The following is a 15760-nucleotide window of genomic DNA, read 5'->3' as shown; positions in this document are numbered from 1 at the left end:
TGAGAACAGACCCAAGTCTCTCATCCTTTCCTCATAAAACCTTCCCTCCAGACCAGGCAATATCCTGGGAAATCTCCTCTGCACCTTTTCCAATGCTTCCACATCCTTCCCGAAATATGGAGACCAGAACTGTACACAATATTCCAAATGTGGCTGCACTAGCGTTTTTTATAGTTGCAGTATGATATTGCGGCTCCGGAATTCAATCCCTCTACCAATGAAACTTAACACACCGTATGCCTTCTTAACAGCACTATCAAGCTGGGTGACAACTTTCAGGGATCTATGTACATGGACTCCAAGATCCCTTTGCACATTCACACTACCGAGAATCTTTCCATTGATCCAGTACTCTGCCTTCTTGTCATTCTTCCCAAAGTGCATCACCTCACATTTAGCTGCATTGAATTCCATTTGCCACCTCTCAGCCCAATTCTGCAGTTTATCCAAGTCCCCCTGCAACCTGTAACATTCTTCCAAACTATACACTACTCCACCGACTTTAGTGTCATCTGCAAATTTACTAATCCATCCACCTATGCCTGCGTCTTAAGTCATTTATAAAAATGACAAACAGCAGTGGTCCCAAAACAGATCCTTGTGACAGAACATTCAAGTAACATTTGCCAACGGCAGCATGTTAACTGCTAATTAATTAGATACTTGCCTATCACTCCAGGAACTTTTAAATTTCTCATTACAGGGAATACAAAGTTTTGTGATTACACCTGAAGTTAGAATTCTTTAGCTAACAAGTTGTGTCTTAATGTGTTCATTCAATCTACATTTCAATGTCTGCTAATCTGTACTCTTTCCTCCCTGTAGTGATAAAGGGGAGGGGAATCACTTTTACTGTCTGAAACTGGTTTAAATCTCTTCCTCTAATGCTTTTAGTGATTTGTTTGTACATATATGGTTCTATAACTACTTTGCAATCTATATCAATGATTATCAATATTGTAAAAGATGGATTAAATAATTCAAGATGAACAACTAATTAGTGTGAAACCGCAGTTGCACATTCTATCTCATTTAAGTTATCTTAATTATACAGAGTTACTATTGTTCTACTTGTGAAGACAATATGAAGCAAATATTTTCCCATATGCTCCAACTACTGTCTTGGTACCTCAGGAATTTAAATTCAGTTAATAAATGAATTTGGAATAAACCAAGAAATAAACCAAGTGTCGGAAAAGCCCTAATGTCCTATAGGGCCCTTGTGGAGCAGTGGTAATGTCCCTCTAAGTCTGAAGACCTGGGTTCAAGTCCCACCTGATCCAAAGATGTTTCATAACATCTATGAACAGGTTTATTTAAAAAAAACCTTCACTCTCTCTACCCTTCCCATACCTTTGGTGTCATTGATTCCTGACTCTTCTATGAAATGGCCTCGTGGATCTTTCGATTACGATGCAAAAATACAACAAAAATAAAACTGGAGAAACCAGCTGGCATCAGTCAAGGCTCAGACACACCAGCCCTCTGTCAATCCTCCAACCTAATATCTGGGACTTATGTTAAAAATGGTAGAGCTGTCCAGACTAGTCAAGCAACAACTTGGTATAATCAAATAATACATCATAGACAATGTCCCAGACACAAACATAACTATTCTGGGTACATCCAGTGCCAGGACAGGACATAACCAGCAGAAATGGCAGCATAGTGGTATATAGTCAGGAGGGAGTTGGCTCTGGATACCATAAGGTCTCACGATGTCACGTCAATATGGGCAAGGAAACCTCCTAATGATTAACCATCATTTAGTTGATGAATTGTTTGGAAGTATTTGTTGTTGACTTTGACTGAGCTGGAGATTTTCAATTATGATAAGAGATTGGACAGAAGTGAGGAATTTTCCTTAGAGCAGATGAGACTGAGGGGGGTGGGATGACATGATTATGATGTATAAAATTATGAAGTGCATAGATAGATAGGAAAAAAAACTGATCCCCTTTTGGAAGGGTCAAGAGATTTAGGTGATGTGAAGGAGGTTTAGAAGAGATAGGAAAAACTTTTTCACCCAGAATGTGGACCTTGCTGCATGTAGGGGTGGTAGAGGCAGAAACCATCATAACATTCAAGACGTATTTAGATACACACATGCAAGACATACAAAGTTGGAAAACGGGATTAGACAGTTATAGGGTCATAGAGTTACACAGCATGGAAATAGACCCTTCAGTCCAACTCGTCCGCACAGACCAGATATCCTAAACTAATCTAGTTGCATTTGCCAGCATTTAGCCCATATCCCTTTAAGGAGAAAGTGAGGACTGCAGATGCTGGAGATCAGAGTCAAGAGTGTGGTGCTGGAAAAGCACAGCAGGTAAGGCAGCATCTGAGGAGCAGGAGAATCGACATTTTGGGAATTCCTGATGAAGGGCTTATGCCCGAAATGTTGATTCTCCTGTCCCTCAGATGCTGCCTGACCTACTGTGCTTTTCAAGCACCACACTCAACCCATATCCCTCTAAATCCTTCTTATTCATGTACCCATCCAGATGCCTTTTAAAGGTTGTAATTACACCCAGCAGATACAACTATTCCTCTGGTAGCTCATTCCATACTTGCACCACCCTCTATGTGAAAAGGTTGCCCCTCGGGTGCCTTTTAAATCTTTTCCCTCTCACCTTGAATCTATGGTTTGGACCCTCTGGTTTGGACTCCCCCACCCTAGGAAAAAATACCTTGATTTTGACTGGCACAGACTCGTTGAGCCAAAGGGCCTTTTTCTATGCTGCAGATCTCTGTAATTCTAAGTATTGAGGATAGCAAGGGCACAGAATGTAGCCTGAAGAGGTAATTCAATCTCTTTCAGCAAGTCTGGCTCAGTAGCACGATAACTGTCTGGGCCAACTAAGTTCTGAACGGCACAGTTACCAGATTTGCCTTGCAATAGGGTGGTGAAGTAACTAACATGATGGCACATTGATTTGACCTCATCCTCACTAATCTATTTATCGCTGATGCACCTGATGAGAGTATTGATGGGAGTGACCATCGCACTGTCCTTGTGGAAGTAAAGGGCATACTCCATCATATTTGTAACACCACCATCTGTTAAATCAGATACATTCAGAACACATCTAACAGCTCAAAACTGGGAGTCCATGAAGTGCAGGAACTGAATTGCAATTTATCGTGAGCCTCCATATGTAATCTTGAGCCTCCAAATGTAAACTTGAGCCTCCATATCTCTTAACCCTGGTTCAATGAGAAGTGCAGGGGAGAATATTAGGAGAAACAAAAAGGCAGGCAAAAAATAAGGAGCCAACCTGGTGAAGCTACACAAAAAGAATACATATACTTCTTTCCACCCCAGTACTCCCTCCACACTTCACATCAACTCTGATTAAGAGTCATTTTAAGGGCAGCACGGTGGCACAGTGGTTAGCACTGCTGCCTCACAGCGCCAGAGACCCGGGTTCAATTCCAGCCTCAGGCAACTGTCTATGTGGAGTTTGCACATTCTCCCCGTGTCTGCGTGGGTTTCCTCCGGGTGCTCTAGTTTCCTCCCACAGTCCAAAGATGTGCTGGTCAGGTGAATTGGCCATGTTAAATTCGCCATAGTGTTAGGTAAGGGGTAAATGTAGGGGTATGGTGGGTTGCGCTTCGGCAGGTCGGTGTGGACTTGTTGGGCCGAAGGGCCTGTTTCCACACTGTAAGTAATCTAATCTAATCTAGACTTGAAATGTTGGCTTGCTTTCTCTCCATGGATGCTGCCTGACCTGCTATGACATAGAAATATACTGTAGTTCTTTCACTGTCACTGAATAAAATTCTGAAATTCCCTGCCTAACTACAGGAGACAGTGTGAATGTCTTATCAAGGGCAGTTAGCAATGGGCAATATATGTTGCTGGCAAACCCTAAAGTTCATGAATGAATAATTTAAAAATTTACAATATCCTCAAGGCCTTCAAAACATTTCAGAGCCAATAAAGTACAGCTGAAGCACTGTAATTTAGGTAAATTGATCAAAATACATGTAAAATACCTTGTGGCTATAACAGTTTTATTGCTTGACTGGGAAGATGTTTTGTCTTTATTCAGAATGTGTAACAAAATTCTGTAAATATAAGTCAAAATTAATATACACCTATTCATGCTTCCAACCATCTCTGAAGTGTCTTGGGCCTTATTACTCCATATTTATTACAAGGGTGAAGATTAGAGTGGTGCTGGAAAAGCACAGGAGGTCAGGCAGCATCCGGGGAACAGGAAAATCGACATTTCGGGCCAAAGCCCTTCATCAGGAAGGGCTCATTCCTAATCTAATCTTGACTCTGATCTCCAGCATCTGCAGAACACACTTTCACCTTATTACCAGGGCGGTCTTGTGTCACTGTTCATGATCTGGGGCATTGGAAATTTGAGGAACTAAACTAAGAAACGGCAATAACATTAGAAAATAATAGAAGAACCAAGTGAGAGAACAGCTTAATATTTTCATTTCATACTAATATCTCATGTTAAATAAGAATGAAAGGGATAGAATTCTAACGGATATCAAAACTGGATAAATCAGATCCCAGAGTGAAGTATGCCTTGATTAACCCTAACTTTCGCAGTAACTTTACTTGAACAAATTCACAACATTGTGCCAGTGTACTTTGAACAGAAAGAATAAAATGTTTATTAAATAACAAAAACACATCAACTATATTACACTAGACAAAAAAAGTTGGAAACGTTTCACTACAAACAGAAGAAAATGGTTTTAACTCATAATGTTCCTTTCATCCCGGCAAAACCCTTGCAAAAACCAAACCCCTATGTTCAAACACTATCTCCACATTAAGGATCTTTGTGCAAGCTGGCACAGCTGCAATTGGTTTCCTTCCTTTGAGATACTTCAAACAGACTCAATAGTACCTAAACCTCAGAGCAAACATGAGTTCTCTAAGCTCAATCTCCAGAAATATTACAGGATTTCTTACTAGAGAATTTATCCCTCCTGCCTCCACTCTCTGGCACACTCACACACACTCTGTGATTGCCTGAATACTTCTGGATTTTAAAAAATCTCTGTATTCTTGGACCCCTCTTGTTCGCAACACCACAGTATTTTCTACCTTTGTTTCTAATCCACTAAATTAGCAAGATTCATCTCTTCATTTCAAGGGTTGGAAAACATGTACTCAAACAGGCTTTATACTTACAGGCACTAAGCTCACAAAAATAACTTTTAAAACAAACTAAAGCCATGTCCCTCCTTCTTAACACACAAAATACGCATTGAATTTAAATTTCTCCACTGTTCCTCACAGATAGGAATCAAAGGAGATAGATACAGTTCAGATTCTTCAGGTTTAAGAGATCAAAGTGTACGAAAAGAACGTAGGAATGGGGGACTAGATTGATTATATTGAATGGTGGAGCAGCTCAAAGGACTGAAACGCCTACCCCTGTTCCTGTGTTCTCATAGGATAAGGCCAATCAGATAACCCTATTCATTTTATCATCGAGATCCTGCTTTAGGAAGGAGTCCATTCTGATCTAAACAGAATTTCTCTACTTCATGCTTTATATTTACATCTTCTAATTCTTTCTGATTTTGCATAAAACATTTAATGTTTTCATTGATGCACCACTCAAAAGAATCTTCCTCTAACAATTGCTTTTTGAAAGATTGTAGAGGCTTCCCTCATCTTGCTCGTGATTATAATTGGGAACCACTAAATTCACTAGATGTGACAAATATTTTGATGCCTGAATTTTGTTAAAGCAGATATCTTTCTGCACTGATCAATTTGCCCTGCACATTTATTAAATATTTCCTTTTGTGTGAAACAAATTCTGCTTTCTTAGAGCCAATTGCAATCACAAATACAGACTCCATGTTTAAGTGTTTTTAATCCACTTGTGGGATGAGAATGTTGTTGACTGGCCAACACTTATTGCAAGTCATGGTGCTGGAAAAGCACAGCCGGTCAGGCAGCATCCGAGGAACAGAAGAATTGATGTTTCGGGCATAAGCCCTTCATTACTTTCTCCAACATTTATTGCATGTCCTAGCTGCTCATGAGAAAGTGAGCTGCCTTCTTAAATCACCGCAGATCACGAACTGTAGGTAGACCTACAATAATTTTAGAAAGGCAATTCTGGGATTTTGACTGAGTGATAATGAAGGAATGGAGATTTGGTTCCAAGTTAGGATGGTGAGTGTTCTGGAAGGAAACTTGTAGGGAATGGTGTTCCCATGTATCTGCTGCTGTTGTCCTTAGAAGTGGTCATGGGTTTGGAATGTGCTGTGTAAGGATCTTTGGTGAATATCTGCTGTGCAGTAGATAGTACACACTGCTGCTACTCATTGTTGGTGGTGGAGGGAGTGGATGCTTGTGGAATATTGCCTGCAATTCTGGTCTCCTTCTTATTGGAAAGATGTTGTGAAACTTGAAAGGGTTCAGAAAAGATTTACACGGATGTTGCCAGGGTTGGAGGATTTGAGCTATAGGGAGAGGCTGAACAGGCTGTGCCTGTTTTCTCTGGAGCGCAGAGGCTGAGGGGTGACCTTATAGAGGTTTGCAAAATTATGAGGGGCATGGATAGAATAAATAGGCAAAGTCTTTTCCCTGAGGTCAGGGAGTCCAGAACTAGAGGGCATAGGTTTAGGGTGAGAGGGGAAAGATATAAAAGAGACCTAAGAGGCAACTTTTTCACACAGAGGGTGGTATGTGTCTGGAATGAGCTGCCAGAGGAAGTGGTGGAGACTGGTACAATTACAACATTTAAGAGGCATTTGGATGGGTATATGAATAGGAAGGGTTTGGAGGGATATAGGCCGGGTGCTGGCAGGTAGGACTAGATTGGGTTGGGATATCTGGTCGGCATGGACGGGTTGGACCGAAGGGTCTGTTTCCATGCTGTACATCTCTATAACTCTAAGAAAAGAGTCATAGATTGGTGCAGTAGCAGATAGTGAAGGGGACTGTAATTGGGGATTGGAAAGTTGGGCAGAGAAATGGCAGATGGAGTTCAATCCAGGCAAATGCAAGGTGATGTTCTTTGGAAGATCTAATTTAAGAACAAACCATACGGTAAATGGAATTGATGTACAGAGAGATCTGGGTATTCAGGTCCATTGTAACCTGAAGGTGGCAATGTAGGTTGATAGAGTGGTCAAGATGGTATATGGTATGCTTTTCGATTAGTCAGTGTCATGAGTTCAAGGTGAGAGGGGAAAAGTTTGAGGGAGCTATGTATGGAAAGTTCTTTACTCAGAGAGTGTGGTTGCCTGGAACGTGGTAGAGGCAGGCACAATAGTATCATTTAAAATGTATCTAGACAGATACATGAATGGCCAGGAAGCATGGGGATACAGATCCTTAGAAAATAGGTGGCAGGTTTAGGTAGAGGATCTGGATTGGCACTGGCTTGGAGGGTGAAAATGGGTACTGCAGATGCTGGGGATTAGAGTCAAGATTAGAGTGGTGCTGGAAAAGCACAGCAGGTCAGGCAGGAACATCCTGTCGATTTTCCTGCTCCTCGGATGCTGCCTGATCTGCTGTGCATTTCCAGCACCACTTTAATCTTGATAGGCTTGGAGGGCCGAAGGGTCTGTTCATGTGCTGTAATTGTTTTTGTTCTTTGAGTCTGCACCAATCAAAAAACATCGAGTCTGCTTTTCCAGCGCCACACTTTTCAACACCAATCAAAAACGACCTAAATATTCTAATCCCATTATATTTAGTTCCGTCGTCTAAATCAAAGAATGTATTATAAATAGCTGCGGTCCAAGTACTGATCTGTGCAGTAAACCACTTGTCCCTCCATGCCTTTCAGAAAAAGACCCGTTTATTCCTACTCTTTGTTTAGTGTCTGCCACCCAGTTTTCTATGTCAGTACACCACCCCCAATCCCATGCACTTTAACTTTACATACTAATATCTTAAATGGGACCTTATCCAATGCGAAAGTAAACCACATCTAATGGTTCTCTCTTATCAACTCTATTAGATACATCGTTGAAATATTCCAATGTAAATATATATTATCTTTATCCAATCCTGCACCGTCTTGCAAGTGCTCTGCTGTTAAGTCTTTTATAACGAATTCAAAGCATGATCGATTTTGAAAGGGGTACAACTAAGTTTTTTTGGAAGGAAGAAAATGTTATTACAGTTGTCCATTTCAGTCAGCACGGCGCCTTTATAAAGATCCTCGATTAATTTTCGCCAGTTCTGCAGAAACCCCTATGGGGATTGAAGGGACTACTCCGCCCCGATTCCCGTTTCAGTTTGGGTGTGAGCCAAAGTGACCTTCAGTGTACACAGGGCTGTCTCTAAAAGGGAAATGGAAAAACACGGAACTTAGCAAGTCAAAGTCAACAGACGGTATAAAAGTCCCTGGTTTGGTTAATCTCTCGCCCTCTTCTGTTGAGTAAGGAGCTTTTCTTTTCCATTGTGAATCAGAGTACATCCTTGAGATTTTCCCTCTGAAATTTCGATGTAGAGTTTTTTTAAAAGTGGGAGATCCCAATTGAACCTGTATGTGTTTTCAAAATTATATTATTTGAGTGAGGGCTTTTTTTTTAGGGCAAAGGAGAAGGCACTGTCTCCTCCTCTGAAGAGACGCAGTTTACTTTGGAGCCGGCGAGCTGCTTGATTCGTTCAGGAAAGGCGCAAGAGGAGAGGGGCAAGAGGCAGCACCAAGACCCGACCCCCCATCTCTCTCCCCCGGCCCCACAGTGATCACCATGAAAGCCGCCGCCTTCCCTTACCTCGGGCTGTTGTGCGCCACGCTCGTCTCATGTCAGGTCCCGCCAGGAAAAAGGTAAAGAAGTTTTTTTCAGCAACAACAAAAAGTTCGTAAACCTTTAGCCCAACCTCGGTGATTTTGTTGTTTGGTAAATGTCTGGAGTCGCCCGATCTATATTTGTACTGGAAATGAAGTTTGTTTTTCCAAAAAAAAATCATTATCTTAACTGTGTTTCACATCGTCGACATTTCTCTGTCATCCCGGTTTTAAGAAACTTGTCGCAGGATTGGTTTAAGGTTGGTGGTCTCAGTTCTAAGTGAAACCTGATGATTGTTTGTTTTAAAGACGCGATTAATGCAATGTGGCTTCAACTCATCCTCTGTTCCCTCACACTGGACTCTCAGTTCCTGGACTTTACTTGCCTCCTGGGAGTTTTACTTGCTGACACCATAGATTGTTGTTATGGGGTAGAGGTAAGCAAGCATACAAAAACAAGATGTCAGAAATTGTACGTGAGAATTAAAGAAAGTTTGAGAAAGCGACTTAACAGAGTCAGGTGGCACCCACTGCTCGCTCCGTATCCATACACCTGAATACTGGGAGTGCAACAATATTGGGAGAGAAAGCTGAAAACATTTGATTTTGTGACATACTGTAATGAATGTATAAAATCAGACATATAACTTCCTTATACTGCCTGTTGTTTTAATACATGTATAGGATGTAGGCATTGCTGGCAGAGCCAGCTTTTATTGCCCAACCTTAGTTCCCCTTGAGAAAATGAAGATCTAACATCTTGAACCTCTGCAGTCCATGTGCTATATATAGGTAGATCCACAACGCTACACTTGCAGGTATCTGCTGCCTTAATGCAATGTAATATGTCCAGGGCAAAAAAAGAGTTCTGTTAATGAAGTGGTTTATTTTTATGCAGACTTGGTATAACTATGTCACCATAATGAATTATATGTAAGATGTGAAGTATGCTGATAGTGAACATCCATGTTGCTGATTTGCTAGACCAAGGAAACCTCATGCAAATTTGAAAAACTATATTGTAAAAGAAATACTAACAGGTATGGTGACTTGGCTTTAAGACAGACTTGGAATACACTTCAGAGAATAGATATCAAAAAATCTAATTACTTCTTGAGCTTAACTGAGCTCCTGCAAAAAATCTGAAACAGATACAGAAAATGCTGGAGAAACTCAGTAGGTCTGGCAACATCTGTGCAGAGAAAACAATGATTATTTTGAGGCCTGTCAGCCTTCTTCAGAACCGAAAACAGCGAGAGAAAGATGATATTTATGCTGATCAGCATAAGGATCACTGGAGTAGAAGCATTAACACTCTTTTCTCTCCACAGATCCTGCCAAAGCTGTTGAGTTTCTCTAACAATTTCTGTTTTGTTTGTCAGATGTCCAGCATCTGCAGTTCATTGCTTCATTTATCAAAAAGGTCTAATTGTTTTTGATGTTAACAGAACCCTGGCATTTAGATTACTAGCTTGTTATGTCTGCAAGGAGATCAAGGTGGAATATAATGGTGTCTGATACCATCGAGTGCATCATGATTTGCAGCAAATTCCTTGCTTAGTTTAATAGCAAATAGAGGAATTTGATAGGGATGTGTTGGATTCATAGTGGTAGTAAGTAGCATCATTCTCAGGCTTATATCTTCTGAAAAACAGCATAAATAAAGCATAAAATTCAGTTATTTGCAAATTTGATGTCTTTTGTTGCCTTTCCAGGAACTTTAAATGTGGAGGAGTACGAAGTGGACAGTCAGGTTTCATCGGAAGTGAGGGATTCCCTCGACTTTACCCACCCAACAGTAAATGCACTTGGAAAATCACGGTATGAATTGGGACTGTCATGAATACAAGCATATATTCGATTGCAAAACATGCTTTTAAATTACTCAAAAATGAATATATTTAATGGAACTGGACATAGTAGAATGTGGCTAAACCAAATTCATTTAAGAAACCATTATAATATTACAGCAAATAAAATATATCTAACATTTTCTAATTGTATATTAGCAATAATCTATCTGTTAGCATAGAGTCATAGAGATGTACAGCACAGAAACAGACCCTTCGGTCCAACCCATCCATGCCGACCAGATATCCCAACCCAGTCCAGTCCCACCTGCCAGCACCTGGCCCATATCCCTCCAAACCCTTTCTATTCAAATACCCATCCAGATGCCTTTTAAATGTTGCAATTGTACTAGCCTCCGCCACTTCCTCTGGCAGCTCATTCCAGACACATACCATCCTCTGTGTGATAAAGTTGCCCCTTGGGTCTCTTGTATATTTTTCCCCTCTCACCCTAAACCTATGCCCTTTAGTTCTGGACTCCTTCACCCTAGTGAAGAGACTTTGTCTACTTATCCTATCCATGCCCGTCTGATTTTATAAATTTCTATAAGATCACCCCTCAGCCTCCGATACTCCAGGGAAAACAGCCCCAGCCTATTCAGCCTCTCTCTATAGCTCAAATCCTCCAACCCTGGCAACATCCTTGTAAATCTTTTCTGAACCCTTTCAAGTTTCACAACATTCTTCCAATTGGAAGGAGACCAGAATTGCATGCAGTATTCCAACAGTGGCCTAACGAATGTCCTGTACAGCCTCAACATGACCTCCCAACTCCTGTACTCAATACTCTGACCAATAAAGGAAAGCATACCAAGCACCTTCTTCACGATCCTATCTACCTGCGACTCCACTTTCAAGGAGCTATTAACCTGCACTCCAAGGTCTTTGTTCACCAACACTCCCTAGGACCTTAACATTAAGTGTATAAGTCCTGCTAAGATTTGCTTTCCCAAAATGCAGCACCTCGTATTTATCTGAATTAAACTCCATCTGCCTCTCCTCAGCTCATTGGCCCATCTGACCAAGTTTGTAATCTGAGGTAACTTCTTCGCTGTCCACTACACCTCCCATTTTGGTGTTTGAAGGAGTTGTGTTATTTTGCTGATGAGTTTTCCAGGGGGCTCAATGTCTGGAGTAAAGGCACAGGCAATAGTGGCTCGAGGATGATCGAAAACGATGAAGCCATTTGGCTGCAAGTCAGTGCCGGTCTAGCCTTTCAGCCAAAACTATTTATGATCATCCCAAAAGCCTGCTCCTTCCCATAACTACTTATTGTCTTCCTTTTCAAATATCCCTTTCAGTCATGTTGTAGTTTGTCTCAATTACAACTTGACCTCCGCATTTTAATGATTCCATATCTGCCAATATTCTTCTAATTCCTCCTGTTGGTTTTCTTGTGATCATCCATATTTTGTATCTCTTGTTTCTGATCCATCAATGTGGAGAAAAATTCTCATTTATCCTTTAAAATATTTCATCATTTTGAAAATCTTTTCAGATCATACTTTAAGCTTCTTTGTTCCACTAAGAAAAATTGTTCTAGGAATGAATTTGTGGGGAACATTTGCTATGGGTGTCATCTAATTTCAGTCTTTTTCTCACATTGACAGTGATCTTGATGTAAGAGCATGTGACAATCCAATTCTTTTTCCACCAGCCCCAGCTATGCCTAAGTGCACTGTATAGCCCAGACCAGTGTTCATTCGGTTCCTGAGCTTAATAAGGTGACGGTGGAACTTAGTTGCCAATCTCCTGCTCTGTCTGGGTATGAGGAACACAGCTACTGAAACTATTTGAGCAAAAACAATTTCTACAGAATCACAGAATCCCTACAGTGTGGAAGCAGGCTATTCGGCCCATCAGGTCCACAGCATCCCATCCATCTATACTCTACCCTTGCCAGGTAATCCTGCATTTCCCATGGTTAATCCACCTAACCTGCACATCCCTGGACTCTATGGGCAATTTAACCTGGCCAATCCACATAATCTGCATATCTTTAAACTGTGGGAGTCAGTTGCCTGAGGCTGGAATTGAACATGGGTCCTTGGCTCTGAGGCAGCAATACTAACAACTGAACCACCGTGCTTCCCCAATTTGTTTTAACTGGAAGTGTATTAAATCTTCACAAAAGGGCCATTCTTCCCTCCCTCACTGCTGACCATAACCACACAATGAGCCTCAAAACGCATGCATGGCATTTGCTTTCATTTTCTTTCTTCCCCTTCCCTTTGCATTTTAAAACATTTAATTTTCTCCCTTTATAGGTTCTTCCACACCATGTACCATTCCAAGCCAAAAGAGTGGGCAGGAGGCCTGTTCCTGTTCTCTGCCAAAGCCGCTTTTGATCAGCTAGGAGGTATGCAAAAGTGGCCTGCAGTGTTTTCCCACTAACCTTCTCTCCCTCTGAACAATTATCAGACATTTATTCAGCACCTACTTGTCAGCAGAGTTGAAGTGGAAAATTTACCCACTCCGTGTACCAGTGGTTGTCATTCTTGGTAAACACTTTTACACTGGGGTCATGACAAGCACTGTCCTCCTGCCTTTGGTCACACTGCTTAATATAAAACAATCTGGTTTCCATTCTTGTGGCAAGGTCTTAGGTCTGAAATGTCGATGGCCAGCTTCAGTTTCACCACACAGATGCTGCCTAGTCTGTTGAGTATTTCCAGTCATTTCTGTCTTTGCTATTCTGTCCAGTTTGCATGAGTTCAAAGAGCTGAGGTCAGAGTTTAGAAAACAAATGTCGCCATCTGTTTCAGCCAGGAACTGTGGTACAGGTCACAGCAAAAAGGCACCAGTGCTCCAAAACCATAAGTGACATATTCCTAGAGCCAAAGTAGCATTGTACAAGTGGTTCAAAGTATATTTGAGTGTACTTTATTTTGAATGTACTCTCTGCTACAAAGTGGTTCTGGGTCATACAAAACTAGAAATTTCTGGAAATATAAAGTAGAATGAATGATAATCATCAGAAAGCAAAGAGTTCAAGCTTTGGGATGTCATTTAATCAGGAAGATAGGTTAATATCACACCTAGGGGTGGTGAAAGAACATAGAACATTACAGAGCGTACAGGTGCTTCGGCCTTTGATGTTGCACCGACGTGTGCAACCAATCTGAAGCCCATCTAACCTACACTATTCCATTTTTATCCATATGTTTATCCAATGACCATTTAAATGCACTTAAAGTTGGCGAGTCTCCTACTGTTGTAGGCAGTGCGTTCCACACCCCTATTAGTAAAGAAACTAGCTCTGACATAAATCCTATATCTGTCACCCCTCAATTTAAAGCTATGTCCCCTCGTGCTAGCCATCACCATCCAAGGAAAAAGGCTCTCACTGTCCATCCTATCTAAACCTCTGATTATCTTATGTCTCAATTAAATCACCTCTCAATTCTTCTTCTCTCTAACAAAAACAGCCTCAAGTCCCTCAGACTTTCTCCATAAGACCTTCCCTCTACACCAGACAACATCTTAGTAAATCTCCTCTGAACCCTTTCCAAAGCTTCCACATCCTTCCCATAACATGGTGACCAGAACTGTACACAATACTCCAAGTGTGGCTGCACCAGGGTTTTGTACAGCTGCAGCAAGACTTTGTGGCTCCAAAACTCAATCCCCTTACCAATAAAAGCTAACACACTGTAAGTCTCCTTAACGCTATCAACCTGGATGGCAACTTTCAGGGATCTATGTAAATGGACACAGATCTCTCTGCTCATCCACACTACCGAGAATCATTCCATTGATCCAGTACTCTGCCTTCTTGTCATTCTTCCCAAAGCGCATCACCTCACATTTAGCTGCATTGAATTTCATTTGCCACCTCTCAGCCCAATTCTGCAGTTTATCCAAGTCCCCATGCAACCAAACTGTCCAAACATTCTTCCAAACTGTCCACTACTCCACCGACTTTAGTGTCATCTGCAAATTTACTAATCCATCCTCTATGCCCTCATTTTGGTCATTGTAAAAATGACAAACAGCAGTGGCCCCAAAACAGATCCTTGCAGTACACCACTAGTAACTGAATTCCAGGATGAATATTTCCCATCAACCATCACTCTGTTTTCTTTCAGCTAGCCAATTTCTGATCCAAACCGCTAAATCTCGCTCAATCCCATGCCTCCATATTTTGTGCAATAGCCTACCGTGGAGAACCTTATCAAAACACCTTACTAAAATCCATATATACCACATCAACTGCTTTATCCTCATCCATCTGTTTCATCACCTTCTCAAAGAACTCAATAAGGTTTGTGAGGCACGACCTTCACAAAACTATGTTGACTGTCCTGTCCTTAATGAACTTATTCCTCTCTAGATGATAATAAATTCCCTGTCTTATAACCTTTTCCAACACTTTACCCACAATAGAAGTAAGGCTCACTGGTCTATAATTACCACGGTTGTCTTTACTCCCCTTCTTGAACAAGGGGACAACATTAGGTATCCTCCAGTCTTCTGGCATTATTCCTGTAGACAGGAATGGCCTTGTGGTATTATCGCCGGAATATTCGTCCAGAAACTCAGCTAATGTCCTGAAGACCTGGGTTTGATTGCCACACGGCACGTGATGGAATTTGAAGTCACTTTTTAAAAATCTGGAATTAAGAATCTACTGATGACAATTATGGGGGTGAAAAGAAACATTGAAATTAAATGAAATGAAACAGGACAGATCACCTGGCATTGACTTAGGTACTAGAAAAGACAATGGTAGAAACAGCCCTGTCAGCCCGGCAAACTACTCCTTACTATTATCTCAGAACTAGTGCCAAAATTGGGTGAGCTGTCTTATAGACTTGTCAAGCAACAACCTGACAGTCATACTGACAGAGTCATGCCTTACACACAATGTCCAAGACACCACCACCACCATCCCTGAAAGCCTCCTGTCTGACCAGCAAGGAAAGACCTAGCAGAAGCGGTGCCATAGTCAGAAAGCAGTTGACCTGGGAGTCTTCAAATTTCAGTCAGAATTCCATGAAATCTCTTGGCTTCAGATTAAATATGGGCAAGGAAACCTCCTGCTCAGAGTCAATTACTGTCCCATCCATCTACTCTCAATCATCAGTAAAATGATGGAAGTTGTCATCAACAAGGCTATCAAGCAGCAACTGCTCAGCAATAACCTGCTGACTGTTACCTAGTTTGGGT

At 41.3% G+C, this 15760-nt stretch overlaps 1 protein-coding gene across 4 annotated transcripts in view; it reads left to right on the top strand.

Annotated features, from left to right (window-relative positions):
• LOC140478694 (procollagen C-endopeptidase enhancer 2-like) overlaps positions 1 to 15760 on the top strand; it is a 97410-nt gene that overhangs the window by 44109 nt on the left and 37541 nt on the right. For 3 of the 4 annotated variants that reach the window (XM_072571996.1, XM_072571994.1, XM_072571995.1), the window contains 2 exons: positions 8543 to 8780; positions 10457 to 10562. In XM_072571996.1, the coding sequence (XP_072428097.1) occupies positions 8704 to 8780; positions 10457 to 10562 (183 nt within the window). In that variant the 5' untranslated portion in view covers positions 8543 to 8703. Of the gene's footprint in view, positions 1 to 8168; positions 8388 to 8542; positions 8781 to 10456; positions 10563 to 15760 lie in introns of those variants that run through there. The other variant, XM_072571997.1, reaches the window with a different exon arrangement.

This window comes from Chiloscyllium punctatum, chromosome 6 (assembly GCF_047496795.1).
Source record: "Chiloscyllium punctatum isolate Juve2018m chromosome 6, sChiPun1.3, whole genome shotgun sequence".
NCBI classification, from domain to species: Eukaryota; Metazoa; Chordata; class Chondrichthyes; order Orectolobiformes; family Hemiscylliidae; genus Chiloscyllium; species Chiloscyllium punctatum.
Note: the sequence above shows the minus strand (reverse complement) of the source record. Positions and strands in the feature narration are given on the sequence as shown.